This window comes from Blennius ocellaris (genome assembly GCF_963422515.1).
Source record: "Blennius ocellaris genome assembly, chromosome: 13".
Taxonomy (NCBI): domain Eukaryota; kingdom Metazoa; phylum Chordata; class Actinopteri; order Blenniiformes; family Blenniidae; genus Blennius; species Blennius ocellaris.
This window is the reverse complement of record NC_137662.1, coordinates 11,396,757-11,412,650: the sequence shown is the minus strand read 5'-3', so window position 1 is coordinate 11,412,650 and position 15,894 is coordinate 11,396,757. Positions and strand designations below refer to the sequence as shown.

Genomic DNA, 15,894 nt, shown 5'->3' with positions numbered 1-15,894 from the left:
ACTGATTATGTGTTGTTATAGAGCACCTTCATATCATCAGAACGATCTGGGTTGCTTGGATACTCTCCTCTTCAAACATCGTCCCTCTCTGTCCTGGATCCCTTCTGCTTTGAAAATGGATCCATGGTCTTTGAAAAAAAAAAAAAAGAAAAGTGGATAAGATCCTGAGCCATTCAAGGTGTATCCAATGCCTCGTGCTCAGCAAGGCTCTTAAATGCAAAACAGACGGTGGAGCAAATAAAGATCAAAGGCAGCAGCCTTGCCTGTCTGGCCCGCTATCCTCACATGCCAAGCGGTGCTGTCACGGTGAGTCACGGCCATGCAGCTCCTGTGCTCACAACCCCCCCCCAACTCCCCGACCACCTCCACACTGCTGCTGCCAGTTTGTACCATCCGTTACAGTGGTCTCTTCATGAAAACCTCTTCGGACTTCACTGTGTGCCCAGTTGCTTTATCTTCTATATTTACTTCCTCTGATTTGTCATTTTTTGAGACCTAGGTTTGAATTTCCATAGCATGATAACAAGGAATGTGACGCACATTGTGGTATATTGTATTATAACATACTTCAACACTGCATGCTCATGCAGTAACGTACATGTCAATCATTACTATGAAACTAGTGAGGCAGTTAAAACTACTGACATTACGGTGAGCATATTTGTTTCTTTTTCACACATAAAACTATTTTAGAGTTTTTGTCTTTGTCCAGCATTTGCATTATAACTGCAGCACTTGTCCTTATGGTGACTGTTTCACTAACCTCTTGTGCACTGGAGAAGCGTCAATCCTGAACCGAGTCGGTCCTCCTGACAGCAAGATGAAATATGTGGTTAGTAGCATTAGCCTTAGCATCCTAGAGCAATAAAATCAGGCCAACCGGACAAGGTCATGTATCATGGAAGATGTTTTATTACTTTTGAGATGCTTCGTACCTGGACAAACCAAACATTAGCCTGTATTGGCAGGACTTGTGATGTAAGAATTCAGGTTATAGATCTTCTTCCAAGTGTCTGGCGTACGTTCAAATCATCTAAATGTAGTTACTCTGTCACAGCAACACAACACAACTAGAGATGTGCATATTGCTCAGACATCTTAAGTGGGGTGTAAGAAAAAGCAACTTTTCAACCTCAGTGTTTTTATTATAAATGCCTTATATCTTTAAAGAAGTAACCAGTGACTGTAAGCAAGTATTCATTCTAAGCACCTTGCATAACACTGTCTGTACATCACTCTTCATTTTGGATCTACCAATCATGACAAGGACACTGATTGGGGACAGGTGCCTCCAATGAAATACACTTCTCTGCATGTTCTGGTGGTATTTGACATTGTTTTGTCGTTACTCTGCAGTAGATGTAGTCAGCAGCACCACCTCCATGATATCCTGAGGTTGAAGGAAGGCGCTATGCCCACTCATATGTCCCATGTCTACTTGACCTGTTTGTTCAGCTGTATAACCCCATTCCCTCTGCCTGCCTCCACCCTCCCCAACCCAACCCCACCCCCATGGCAAACTCTGCCAAAAGATGTGAAACTATGGCAGAGAAAGAGCACCAGTGACCCCTCCACCCCCACCAATTTTGTCGGGGGGGGGGGGCATTCTGGGTGAAGGTTGGACGCAAACTCCTGGTGCAGGTCCGCTCCTCCAGATTTGAAGGGGAAAGCAAAAGCTTTTAATTAGGCTTTCAGTGCAGTTAGGGCCCTGCGGTATTGTGGCCCAGACACTTCCTGCATTGTGCTACACCACCAATAAAGTAGTGCAGCGAGGGAGTGAGTGAGAGAAAGTGAGAGAGAGAAAGAGAGAGGGTGGCTAAAAATGGCTTTACCACATCTGCAACACACCACAAAACAAAGAGATGCTTGATTGCCATCGTGCACCCTGGTTATTTACCTACTGGAACACACACTGCGGACAACAAACCACCTGAACACCATTTATGGGAACTATTTCAGGCGGAATGAAAAGGAGAGCGTTCAAACTTTCTCTTAATTTATTGCATATCACATATCCAAGTTTCCACAGTTTTATTCTCTTTTATTTATTAAATTTTTTAGCTCTCTTTATTCCCACAGTTTGCCCTTGTGTGGAGATAAACTGAGAAGTCCCAGAGCCAACCCTGTCAAACTCGGTCTAAAACCGTTTGAGTACACTAGACAAAATTCCCTTCTCATAACAAAAATAGAGGCAGAATACCAACAATCATATCTGGGTGATGCTTAATGAGCCCTTTCGGATCCTTGACAATATACCACTAATATGGTGCTTTGCATCCTTTGAAACAAACCAGAGTAGAGAGTCCTAGAAATAGTAACGCAAAAGTGAGGCCTCTCACTGACGCCCTAACGTCAACGCAACAAGTTCTCTCTGTACGAGCGGGTCTATAGTTTCCTCCCATGCACTTCCACAGCAATTACAACTGTGGACTTTAAAAATCTGGAATTTGCACGCACACACACACACACACACTAGCACCTTGGCACAGGAACCACGGTGCAAATTGTGCTGGTGTTTTGTGTGGGAGGGGGAGACGAAACCAGAGATGAAAAGTGAAGCGGGTGTACGAGTAATTGCTTGTGCCGGAGACACGTGGAGCCTGTCTGGAGAAGAGATACGGGGTGAGGTGGTGCTGGTGGAGGTATGTCATCAATTTGAGCTTGGCCCTAATGTTTCAAAATAAAAAACGAAACACCTCGCTTTGATCTCTGCGGCCTGTTCAGCAGACGCTCCGCTGCGATAACCATCCACGTCATTTACTGTAATCTCCGCCTTAAAAAGAAACGAGCAAGAGGATTTAACAAAGGGCTTTACGCAACCGGGATCCAACGCTGCAGAGAGGAAGGCCTGTTTTAAAAGAACATACCTGTGTGATTCACTGCGAGTATTTAAGGGCGGGGGGTGGGGGGTTGTTGATTAAGTTAAAAAAAAAGTTTGTGTTTGGGATAAACTGGGCGACAGATGCATGCAGAGGAATTTTGTATGAATAGTGAAGCAGCTCGGAGGCTGCAAGTGAGCGCCTCAGGGGTGCGGGACGTGCTGGGGCCTGCTACTTGATAAAGGCGAGCCCTGCATACAGCCAGCTGTGCCGCACACAAGACTGCAGGAATGATGGCACCATGAATGGCTTTCTCTGTGCGACATTGACTGCAGCACTCAGCAGAGACGGGGAATGGTCAGAGGTCCCTGCCGTGGACACGCAGCAATGAGTGTGTGCAAGTGAGAGAGAGAGAGAAACAGTGTGTGTATGTGTGTGTGTGTGTGTACACTGAGAAATTACTCAGGAATGTGAGGAGACATGCCAAAGACAAAGAATTTGAGTCGTATTCAAAGGAACCGTAATTTCCTCGCCCTCCAAAGAAATATCACAATCCCATCAAAAGGCCAGGCCCGAGAGCCACACTGTATGGAACTAATGGAAGTCTTGTGCGGTGGCTTAAGTCAGATGGAGGAGTTTAATTGATGAAATTAGATGCATTTTTTTCCCCTGCAGATGAACTTTCCTTCCAGCAAAAAGAGAGAAAATTAACAGCAGCTGATTTTTCCACTCCTTTTTATACCTTCAAGAGATCTTTTAGTGAAGAACACACCGATACGTATTCATTTTTTTTAAACATCTCATCAGCAAGTGACTTTACAAAAGGATTTATTTATAGATTTATATCTCAAAAATCTTTCCATACATATAAATTCACACATTCTTTACGCTCTATTTCGGTTTAATTCTAACTCAACACAGGAATACGCACGTTGGTGGCAAAGGATGAGCTCGAGAGGAAATCTCAAATTAGCATTCAGCCACATGTGAAACCACAGACATCGACATCCAGCTCAGACACAGCTACGACTTAATAAATACTTTACAAAAATAATGCAGGCTTTGTACAATGAAGTTCTGCCTTGGAGACACAAGGGACACAGTTAAATTACAGGGGAAAATTAATGACATTTTCTAAAAAGAAAAAGATGTGCATGCTAAATAAACATACTCACAAGCTTACATGAAGACCTGCATATTGTGAATCACAAATTGTGTTTGGGCACCTCAAAACCTTCCTGAGGGATTTTAAAACTCTACAAACTCACACATAAAGCATCTATGCAAACACTATCTGGAAGGACATTTCTGTAATATAAAGTTCCCTTTTAAAAATCTGAAGTTAGTTTTCCCTTTAGTGCCCAAACAGGTACAGTTTGCAAGAAAACTACTGGCAAAATTACAAAAGCCTGTTGGAAAAAAAACAAAACAAAAAAAAAAGGCAACCTTTCTGCACCCGGTTTTGATTAAGTTGTAAAAGTTCCATTTGAGCAAGTATGGGTTCCGACTCTGTTGGATTTTAATTCCTCTTGGTTCAAAAGAGCAGTAAGTCTTTCCTCAGAGCCTAAAAGTTCATGTGTTACTTGACCTAAAAGAGCACTAACAATGGTTTCAGCGCCATTTTTGAGGTTTCGCAGGATATTTAAGCAGTGTGTTGTTTCTTTCCTTTCATTCTGCAGCAGGTTAGAATTCCCTTGCCTCTTCAAACTGTTTGTAGTAGTCCTCGTCCTGAGGGTTGTCTGGACACTTCTGCCCGTTGTTCGGTGGCCTGGCCTGGTTGTAGCGGCTCCAGTCTCCTTTGCAGATGATCCAGGGCAGAATGTCCACCTTGTAGTGCAGGTCGGCCGAGAACTCTGTGCTGATGAGGTTGGGCGTGCCGGCCCCTTTGCCGCGCGTGATGAGCTTCATGCTGTCGTCGTAGCAGCAGTGCTGCGCGGCCAGCGTCGTCGACTCCAGGGTCAGCATGGACCTGATGCAGTAACGGGCCGTGGGCTTGTAGATCTCCAGCTTCTCCTTCGGCCCGCTGGCGTCTTTCCAGCGGAAATCTCGGCGTGTGAGGGGGTCGTGCACGTCTGCCGTGCTGTAGGCCACCTCGGTGGGGTAGGAGCAAGGGCAGCTGGGTAGGTCGTTTGCCACCTTGGTCATGTACTTCTTCAAGAAATCACTTTTGCAGTTCATCCACCTCTCGCAACTGTCTGTGTCTGGAAGAAATGAAGACATTATTAAATGCCATAGCTCTGTCATAGCCATTCGACACCAAAACCGCAAGTGTGAGAAAATGTAATATGAAGGTGTGTTTTTACTGAGTTTATTAAGTCCTGACAGACAAAGAGAGCCCAGGGAGCGGCATACTGTGCTGCGCCAGCCCTGCTGCACATTTCCTTCTCCGCGCTGTAATGGGGCACACCGCATGGCGCAGGAATGCTCAGCACAGGAGCACTGCTGCCAGATGGATGCACCGCCTTTGATAGTATAACATGTGAATGAGGGATAGTCTGGAGAAAGACAAACTCTTACCAACACCAAAGAGCTCTGTGGCATTGAACTCATCTGTTCCAGCTAACAGGCTCACTTCAGTGGCTGCTGTCTTGAAGGCATCCTCAATACCTTTAAGGGAGATGAATGCATAGTGAAAGGATCAAAAGGCATAAACACACAGGCATGTATGCATACCAATCATTGTCATCTTTACTGATGTAGATTTTTGTTGTTGTTGTGTTTGTTTTGCACCTGTTGCAGTTAAACAATTGCCTACCTGGACAGTTGGGCATGTCACATGTTCTGGACTCGGTGGCTGTGCAGGCATAACCACAGGACCTGGTTCTCTTCTGGTTGCCATTTCCACAAGTGACACTGCAGGCCGACCAGTTACTCCAGTCCCCTTCTCCGTCAATATAGTCTTGAATCAGACACAAAGGAAGAGGGATTCTCAGCTCTGATGACACGACATTGACTACATTGATATAGACATCTGTTTGCATAGATTACAAAAAAATAGGAAAATGAGACCTCAATGCAGATTCCATGCTAGAATTTGCTGTCCCCTTATTATAACTTAACCTTTGAAGACTAACTGCCCCGGATGAGATCAATTCCTAATCCTCCAACCATGTCCTCATTGTCACTCGGGAGTATCACAAAGAATGAAGGAAAGAAAGAAAGTGCATACACAATTAACTAAAAGCAGATCTGGTGAATAAAGAAGTTTAAAGTATATATACATAGTTCCCGCTTTATAATCGGTGACTATTCACATTTGTGAAGTAACCAAATGGTATTTTTGTGATTTCAAAAAAGCGCTACCACAGATCCAGGAGACAAATTACAAACACAATCTTCTTCTCTGCTGGTTAAGCACCCCACCAAAAAACTATGGCACCATTCGTCATTCTCCATCTATGATGCATAGGTTTGAAAATAGAATATGAAATGGAAAGAGATCCTCTTCAACTCTAATAATGATTGAGTACATCACTGGGTAAATGGAAACAGTTACCAGTAGTCAAAGGCTCGACGACCACCTTGCTGCTCCACCACCACTGCCCGAACTGTTGCCGTACCGCACGCATGCACACACATATTGAAAGCAGCACTCCATCAATGAGAAGAATTAATGTGGGCATTTTGGGATGGAAGTATTTCTGGCTTGTCTCCAACCCTTCCTATACACCCCCCACTGCCATCTGCCCCTCATTATGAGCATTTGTATGAATACAGGCCAGATAGCCATCTACCACTGCTCCCCTCCCTACTCCTTGAGCATATTAGGAAGCTGGTGGTAGCTCAGGCAAAATTGAGAAAATTTTGATAATAACCTGAGCTCAGACCACAGATGCAACCGCCCTGTGTGTTATCACCGGCCCATGATGGGTGACCTTCTCTGGCTTTCCACAATGATGATTATTAGGCTTAAAACCAAGACCATAATGATGATAAAATATTTCCTTGTCCATTAGTAGAGTATGAAATAAGGGATAAATGAGGGCTGACCACAGTGATAAGCCAGAACCATTATGCGTGGGCTCTGGTTTATACAAAAAAAAAAAAATTATAATAAAATGTCCATTCTAACCACTATAGCGCAAGTGAATAAAATTAAATTTTCCACAGCACACGCATTCCTGCTCAACCATGTTGGTTTGGGCATGCTACAACACAGTCCACACGCATACAGTGCGACTGTGAGTGTAAATTCTTTCAGAGCAGATTTATCTGTGGGGTTACTTTTGGAGGGTGCTATGAGAATTGTGAGGAAGCCTTCACAGGACTTCTGGCTCCATTCCTGTTGCTAAACTTTGATGTAGCGAGGCGTTTAAACTGTGTCACGTAGCGAGCTCCACAACACAGAGGAATCCATCTCATAAAAGCGTGTTAAAGGCTTCAATCAGGGGCTCCCAAAGGCTTTCCCGGGATGACTGCACTTATTATGGTGACAGCTTAAATCAGCAAATCTGCAAATTACAGATTCCACATCAGACCATGGCCATCTGTGGAAAACGTCGGGGACCGGCGCTCAAATAAGTGCTTGTGGACGCAGCGCTATATTCTGCTAAGTGCATTCATTTCCTCGCAAACACATGCACTGCCTCCTGTCAGTCTCACCATATTCAGCCTGAGCTTTGCTGCTCCTCCTGTCCCAGTCCTCCGGTGGCCTGAGGAAGTTGCTGTCCTCAGTGTTGGCCCCGTAGGAACGATCATGCTCCTCCGTCTGATGGGTGGAGGAAGAGGAGGTGGATGAAGACGTGTGGGGCCACCAGTTTCTCCAGTTGGGAGATGCCCAGCTGGGCTTGCTCTCCTTGCGGAGGCCTTTTTCTGGCTCGTGGCCCTCCAGCCCATCCACAACTTCAATAGTCACCTGTGTCAAGGGAAACCAAGTTTAAGTTGACACTCTTGGATCTGGTGCAGTAGAGTGGCCCTGTCTGATAGCCCTGGCCTTGCACACACACACACCCCCACCCCCCTACCCTTTCTGTCCAAACACATGTGCTTTCCAGATGGGGGGGGGGGCACCACTCCTGCCCCACAGTCAGTCACCCTCCCACCTCTCGGGCTCTCTCCACCTAAACACAGAGTTCAAAGGGCTACTCAGCCTCCTCCAGACCATGAAAGCCAGATGAATCCCAGGATCAAAGACACCCCCCACCCTCCCACCCGCCTCCTGCCCTGCTCCCCACACCCTCGCGCCCTCGCTCAATTGGTTGCTTTACTCTCTTCCCACATCTTGAGATGTTAATACACTTTGTTCGTGTTCAAATTTAGCAGTGATGCCCTTAGAAATGGAAAGACCCCCTTTTTTTCAGGATTAGACAGGAGGATGATTTAAACATGGCAGCGGTTACTCAACCATCTGCATCACTGAGGGCCCTTATGGGCGAAGGCTCGCCACACATTTACATAAGCTGCCGTCTGTCTTGCTGCACATGGGTTAGTGCTGGTGGCGCATTTCTGGTTAGCATCTGCCTTTCAGCTGTCATTATGATTGACATGAGGCTTCAGTGTCTATCTTAAGCTTCACTACCAGCCAGGAAGTGTGACCAGGGGGTGGGAAGGAGGAAGGGAGGGAAGAAAAAGGGGGTAGTGATGTGCACCAAACTATTCTCATTAGTTCCTGTTTGCTCTTCCTGTCTTCTGTGCTTGAGTAGTCATGTCCTCAGAGAGCAAAAGCTTCAAAGTGCACTGGCAGGTGCAGAGACACACATTGTCACCTGTATGTTGGGATTCTGTCCATTGATGTCGGCTTTGGAGAGATCTGGAAAATTGTGCAGATCTAGGAGGAAAGCGCCGGGACTATCTTTGTGTACATTGCTGCCTTGCGGCCAGGGGAACGTCGCAGGCCGATGCCCCAACCGGTGTTCTGGACCAGACCGCCGATCTTCATGAGCCAGCTTTGCCGAGGAGCTGCTTTTAGCATTTATATTGTTCTGCTGAGGAGAAAAAGAAAAGCGGTGTTAAGTCCATACAAATCAAAAATTCTCTTTACCTTGAATGAATGTTAAAACTCCTAGGCATGAGTAGTGTGCACCCTTTGTAAAATTAGATTGATCTCTCTTGCTGACAGAGGTTCACATGGCCATGACCTTTGTCATAAATCCTGCAGGCAGTGGAGCCTTTGCCCCTCAGAGCTCAAAAAGACAGAGTCGCCCAAATTTTGGGACAAAACATCTCGCTGTGTTCCGTGCTTCTGTCTGTTCCCACCAAACTATAATCTATCTTAAACCAGTGTCACGGCTCGACTGTATATTGTTTTTCCATTTTTAAATGACATGGACTACTCTGCAGCTTTACCATAGCAAAATGGTGTGGACATATATAGCATGTGCTGGAGCGAGGTGGAAGAAAAGAGCCCTGCAAGACACATGGTTTTCCTGCACTGGGGCTATACTGAGAAAACCTAAGCAAACATTGCAAAATAATTACATCTGCCTTCTTGTAGACAGAAAAACATTTGGTCTTCTGACAGGGGTGCTGTAAATCCGTCCCACAAGGACACTCAAGGCATATGTCCCGATCAGGTATGCACGGACGGAACAATTATTCCTCAATTGGACAGCCATAAGTAGTCAGCAATCATCCATTCTAGGGGTGGCAGAAAATAAGATCAAAGAAAGCCATCAATCATGCTCCTTGTTTTCTTTTTTCACGTCCCATTTCTTCCTCCCCAGTGTTTTCGCGGCCGGGCCCGAGGCCTGAGAATATGGCAGCAGGGCTGTACGGTTGCGGTGGCCAGTCACAGACAAAGTGTCAGCTCAGCCACATTGTGGCGGATATAAAAGCCCCCAGTGGAGCGGTTTGTGTCCAGCCAAGGTGCACTCTTGGGCAATATAGACACTGTAAATGGAGCCGCACAGCCGGGGAGGCAGGGTTATAAATGTACATGTATAGCTTGTATTGGAACAGCAGAGGCAGATGAGGTTGTACACAAACACTTCTGTATCCATTTACTTTTCTTAATTAACAGCTAAAGATGAGATGAAGGTAATATGATGGATTAAAGACAATTTTTTTTTAAAAGCCATAATTACAGGTGATTCCACAGCGGGTGAGAAGAAGTATTTTTGGTTCTGAACTTTACCGCTGAATAAGAAAAGGAGGAGATTTCTACTGTAGAAAAGAGGATGAGTGTTTAATTATTATAATTAATGTTGTAAATCACACAAATTGAGGGAAGAAGTGATTCCAGATAGAACCACGAACGTCTTCTGGCTCAGAAAGAAAAGTGCTTAAAAAGAATCAAACATCATTTTCACAAAGCAGCTTGTGTATCAGTCATCAACCCTTCATGTGAACATCACAGGAGCCTCTCTGGTTCTATCACAAGGACTTAAACTTTGTGATAACAGACTTTCATGTATCAAGTCTACAGATATCACTGATGGGCTGTAATTAGGCTCCGCTGAGGGAGAAAAAGCCCAGCAGACCACTAACAGGTTTAAACATCTGTAAACAAAGTCAGCTGCTGTGGTTCATCTTAAGTGGTAGCTCTGATGAATTAAACTAGAATTTAACGGAATCTCTTCAGTCTCGATATGGATTTTCCCAGGACCAAATTGTATTATTTATTTCACTGAGGACTGCAGATTGAGATAATTTAGGATCCATCTGTCAATACCTATTGAGTTAAACATTTTCAAGATCAAATATCTCAACATCAACTCCGAAAAAACTAAGAAATAGTAGAAAATTTTAAATAAACCAGAATGATTCTGCAGGTTTAACTTTGACTTTTTCTTTTAGTGTCCTGCGATCCATAAAAAAAACCTTTACTTGAACTCAAAACGTGCACTTGTTAAAAGGGTTTATGAGAAGTTTTGATAATGAATTGCATATCATCCCAAAGCAGCAACAAAATTCTCTGAATTCTCTCTTTTTCTGGTCTGTTCTTTCAGTTTAGCTCAGTTTTTAATATATATTGGAACTTCATCGGAGCATATTTTGTTGATTTGTTCTATTAAAAGGTTGTTGTTGTTTTTTTGTTGTTGTTTTTTACCTTTTATGCAGCCACTCAGTTAAAAAAGATGTCCCATGCAAGCTGTTTGGATATTTTTTCTTCAGCTTTTGTGACTAAACTGAACCAAGAAAATTTAAAGAACTTTTTTGACACCACACAACATGGTTCCTGCAGACATAGTTAGGCAGGTATTTTCATTCCTATCTGTCAATTAATAATAATAATTCATTCAGAATTGATCTGAAAACACAACAAAAGCCTTACTGCTGTTTCTTTGAGATTTGTTTTAGTAAGGTTTTTTGTCATGTATTACGACAACCTTGTTACTGAAATGAGTACCGGTACTGACCTGTATAGGAATATAAGGAGGAGAAAGTTCAGATGTTTTTGCAACGAGGAAACATAAAAACAAGTAAAGCACAGACAAGTAAAAAAAATCTTCTTTGGTGCAGCGAAGGAGCACAGATACTTCATTGCTTGCCACCCTCAGTTGAAATGAGTGAAAACTGTCCATGTGTACTCAGTTTGATGCCAACAGAAGCTGATTTTCCAACTGTAGATACATCAAACTCATATCTGGTACTGTTCGTAATCCTAAATATGATGTGAGTGATTAAAGTAGGAAAATTAAATCACTTGTCAGATGTGGAAATCCAAGCGGCTTTACACCGCAAACCCTGGCATTTCACTAAACCGACATTTTAATCTGGAAGCCACGAAGATGTTTTGAAGTTTCTGACTGTGTCTGTTGTTGTTTTGATCCGATTTTCAGCAACACTTTGGAGGAGAAACACAAGATTTGGAAATCAAATCACAGGCCATTTATGTTTCATATTATATGGACTTTGGTAAATTGACTTTGCTTATGTAGGGATTTTACCTCAGTTGCAACACACTTTGCACGATTCATCACACTCACTCATTGACACACACAACTGCAATGCAAGGTGCTTGCACACTTTTATGAGCATCGGCACATTATCAGGGTGTGATGGGGGGGGGGGGAGGAACTGCCAACTCTGGGGCAAGAAGACGTACCAACTGAGCCACAGGTGTGTGGTACAGTCTTAATTCCTGCTAAATTAGGCAGAAGCATCTCTCTATCTAGTTTTTGAAAAATACCGTAGTTCTCTGAGGAGTGTGGCACACAGGCTAAGGAGAGGAATATGCTGATTGCTCTGACATTAACAGCACTGAAAGTCAGCATGGGAGCAAACTAAATTAAATCTTCAAAATTCAGCTGTCTCCCTTTGATCCCAAGCTCCTTTACTGCAGTTCCCATAACTCATTTGAGAACCCCCCCCCCCAAAAAAAAAACAAGAAACATGTCATAGTTTGGAGATCACAAGTGGCACACCCGTCCTCAGTAGATAAATAAACATTTGCGTGCCCTGAGTATAAGGCATGTGACGGGCAAAGGATGATTTTTCTCTCCCACCTACATGAGCGCTGCGCTGAAAAGCATCTGGCACAATGTGGACTGCCTTCATTTCCTGCCAGCCTCCCCGGGGGGAAGGACCCCTGAGTTGCTCCCAATTGAAAATAGAGTCATGCCCCTTTAAGCAGCCCTCACAAAGTGAGAAAGGGGGAAGCGGGAAAAGAAGAAGAGATACTTCTTCTGAGGACGGGGGGGGGGGGGGGGGGGGGGGGGGGGATTTGTGTTCATTCATGGCTTTTTGTTGGGGGTTTGGTGGTGGTGGTGGTGGTGTGTGTGTGTGTGTGTGTGTGGGGTGGGGTGACATCCTGGGAGGGCCCAGATGAACTGAGGGGACACATGCCATGCGGGGAAAAGATGAGATGCAAATACGGTTGAGAAAATCGCAATCCTCTGTAAAGTGTCAGCAGTTGTGTGCCATCATTAAATATTTTATTACACTGACAGTGGCTGACTCTGCCCTCTTGAATGAAGCTCCCAGCAAAGACTGTGCTTGCTCTCTCTCTCTCTCTCTCTCTTTCTCTCTCTACTTCAGGTGCACAGAGCTGCATCCTGTCATTTGTGTTCCCTGAATGGCTTTTTAAATATGACACCTTGGGATGACAATACACCCCCTGGCCCGTGACAAGCACGGCTGAAAGATGACATCACCGTCTTCAGTGAAGGGTTAGTGAAGCGTAAATGCACATCACCGGAGCATTCATGAGCAAAAAAAAAAAGAAAAAAAACTATTGAAGACCTGCCTTTGACTCCGTCACGAGCCAGAATCCTCTTGTAAATTTGAGTTTTGGACAAAAAGGATGTCAGAGTTGGAATAGGAGGCATGTGTTCAGTATTTCTTCACTCTGAGAAACTCCCTGCCGTTCCTCGTCCTGCTCATCCTATCCAACATTTGGCTGGGTGACAAATATTCGATAAATTCCAGGAATATTTCTTCAGCTTTGCATGGCCTAATATCCAACAATACTGTTGCATTATAGAGCTAGCGAGTGCTGGAAGTGATAGTCGAAGATAAGAGAAATGACTGCTCACCATCCTCTGATGGAGTGAAAAAATTCTTTCCATTCATCTCTCACAAGCCCTGATAAAGCATTTACGCAGGCACGCCTTTCCACTGGGCATAAATACCAATTTATCACTGGGAGAAGAAGTATTTCAGTAGCAAGCTAAATATACTTCAAAAAGCAGCTGAAGGATGCTTTACACTCTTGAAAAAAGCCTGTTGATCCCAGGCCCGTCCTAACCCTCGGGTCAGGATTTGGGTTCAGCTGGAGTCAGCATGCTTTATGCCGATGTTAAAATGAACAGTTAAATCATTAAAGGTGTGCTTAAGTGGTGTCATGTTGACAAATGTCCCCCCTGTGAATCTTTGTGGTGGCAACAATCATGACTGGGACATGAACCATCATGACTGACCATCAATCCGTTCAGCTCATTTGCCACGATCTTGCAGGATCAGATCAAAACATTAAGGGCTTGATCTTGAGGAAGCACTGAAGACATGTTTCTGTCACAGTCTTCTGCCATCATGCTCCAGGAATGGTGGTAGTGTGTGTGTGTGTGGGGGGGGGGGGGGCAGCTCCAGGGGTTCAGCTCTGACCCCGGTGCCTTATCAAATGAAGGCTGGGGTGACAGTGATGAGCCCATGATGACAGAGAAGTGCCTGTGGGCAACATTTAACTCGAGACAATAGGGAGGTGTGTGTCTTGTGAGGAGGGGGGGGGGGGGGGGGGTGGGGTGAGTGACCTCTGACCCTGCCCCATCTCCTTATGCCCTTATGGCTCACCACCGTTCCCGGGGGACACCTTAGGGAGATCCGTCCGTGCATCAATCTCCACAGACTCATAGGAACACCCCCCTCGGGGTATGGATGCTCCATTATACCTGAGCACTTTATCAAACCCATCTGTGACTTGATGAGACGCCATCAGATATCACATTTCCAGACTGACTTCCTGACTCACCTCTGTCAGCGCTGCGTCCTGGTCCAGGCTCACGGTTACGTTCCCTTGGGGCAGCGGGTTGCTCCGCAGCACAGTGATGTGCAAGGTGAGGAGAAGGAGTCCGAGGAGAAGCAGCAGCTCCGCCGCCAGCCGCACCATCCTCTTGACGCGGCCGCCCTTGGGAGCCTGCGGTGTGGCTGGAGCTCCGACTCCGCCTCCTCCCGGTGCAGAGACTCCGATCTCCGGATCCGCCGGGGACGAGGAGCCGCAACACCACTTCGGAGCCACTTCGGGAATCAGAATTGCAAAAAATGAAGGGAAACGGATCGGAGCTGGGCAACCGAACAATCACAAAAGCTGATAAAGTTTGCAGAATTTGTTCCCCCTTTCTTCCAAAAAACGTGATATTATACAAATAAATATGTATCCACTCCAAGTTATTATGAGCAAGTTTGATGAAATGTAAAGCTGAGCGCAGATCTGCAGGTATCGGAGCGCACTGGACTCTGCAGGCGGATCCAGCGTGCAGCATTGACACTGCTTGTTGCGCCCTCTTCAAATCTTCAAATCTGAGGAAAGTTGCAGCTCTGTGTTGTCCCGAAGTGTCCCCGCCACACGGGCAGCCCCACGCCGCACTTTTTCCTCCACGTTCACTTCACCCACTTTTACGCATTTCTGCTTTTGTCCACATTCTGTCCGTTCCCGGTGCTACTAAAATTTAAAGAAGGGGGTAAAAAAAAAGAAAAGAAAAAGAAAAAGCAATAGATCCCCCACCCCCTGAGTTAAAGCTTCACGATTGAGTTCAAGCGGCTTCAGAAATTATTCATCCATTGCTGGTGTGGATTTGTGCGCCCGTGGAAACGAAGGCTCTGGAGAGGAAGAAAGTCAAACCATATCAAACTACAGCTCCAGTCAGACACACGCTGTTCTTGTTGTGTGCGCTCCTGAGGTGCTTTTATACGAGACGCCCCTGTGCAGCCCCCCCCACGATTAACTCTTTCGTCCCTCTCCAACAGTCCCCAACACACTCATGTCCCACCAGACGCATCCCTGAAACACACCAGTCACAAAGTAGAATTCAACTTGAGGGACACCTGAAAGTGGTTAAAATGAAGGTTGCAACTGATTTATCTTTAAAGGAGAAACAAACTTTTCAGTTATATCTTTGTACTGCTTCTGTCAACAAGGTTTACTGTATCGCTTTACTAAACATGCTGCACATGGTTTATTCATTTTCAGCAGTCAACTTTAATAGTAGATCTGAGTGGTGTCGTGGTTAACACTCCCCTGAGCATGCGTGGGTTTTTTTCCCCCCAGTCTTAAAAAAAAAAAGCATATTGAGGTTAATTAGTGGAGAGTGCCTGTAAATCTGTTTATTTGTGTATAGGTGCATTGTTTTCTCCAACATCCGACTCTTTAATGCAGTTAGTGCATCAATACAAAGTGTTCCCGGGGACGCACCGGTGGGGCTCACCGGGGTGGGGGTGGGGGTGGGTCCCTCTCTCCCTGCCTCCTGCCTCTCATGTGTAAAGGCGCAGGCTGATCATCACGTGAAACGGAAGGCGCAGTAACACTTCACTTAAGCAAGACAAATGGTGCGTAATGTGATTAGACTTATCGTCCGCTTCACAGGGCAGGTCGCTGTGTCAAACCAGGCACCAAGCAGGGACCCGGTTCCTGCGTACGGGTGGGTGACAGAGAGGAGGAGGTCACGCACCCAGGATCATTTGTTTGCCGTTGAAGTCTCAG

General features: G+C 45.3%; 1 protein-coding gene across 2 annotated transcripts; it reads right to left on the bottom strand.

The window, feature by feature from the left end:
• Positions 1–3,630: 3,630 nt before the first annotated feature.
• Positions 3,631–15,057, bottom strand: ism1 (isthmin 1). 2 transcript variants are annotated; one of them, XM_080508016.1, is made up of 6 exons: positions 14,167–15,057; positions 8,525–8,743; positions 7,422–7,674; positions 5,575–5,718; positions 5,337–5,426; positions 3,631–5,020 (listed from the first exon to the last, which is right to left on the bottom strand). In XM_080508016.1, exons 1-6 carry the CDS (start codon positions 14,302–14,304, stop codon positions 4,503–4,505), a joined length of 1,362 nt encoding a protein of 453 aa, XP_080364142.1. In that variant the 5' UTR covers positions 14,305–15,057; the 3' UTR covers positions 3,631–4,502. The 2 variants fall into 2 exon arrangements, with proteins under 2 accessions (XP_080364142.1, XP_080364143.1); XM_080508017.1 differs by having other exon boundaries at positions 8,525–8,740; positions 14,167–14,585.
• Between the last annotated feature and the right edge of the window lie 837 nt (positions 15,058–15,894).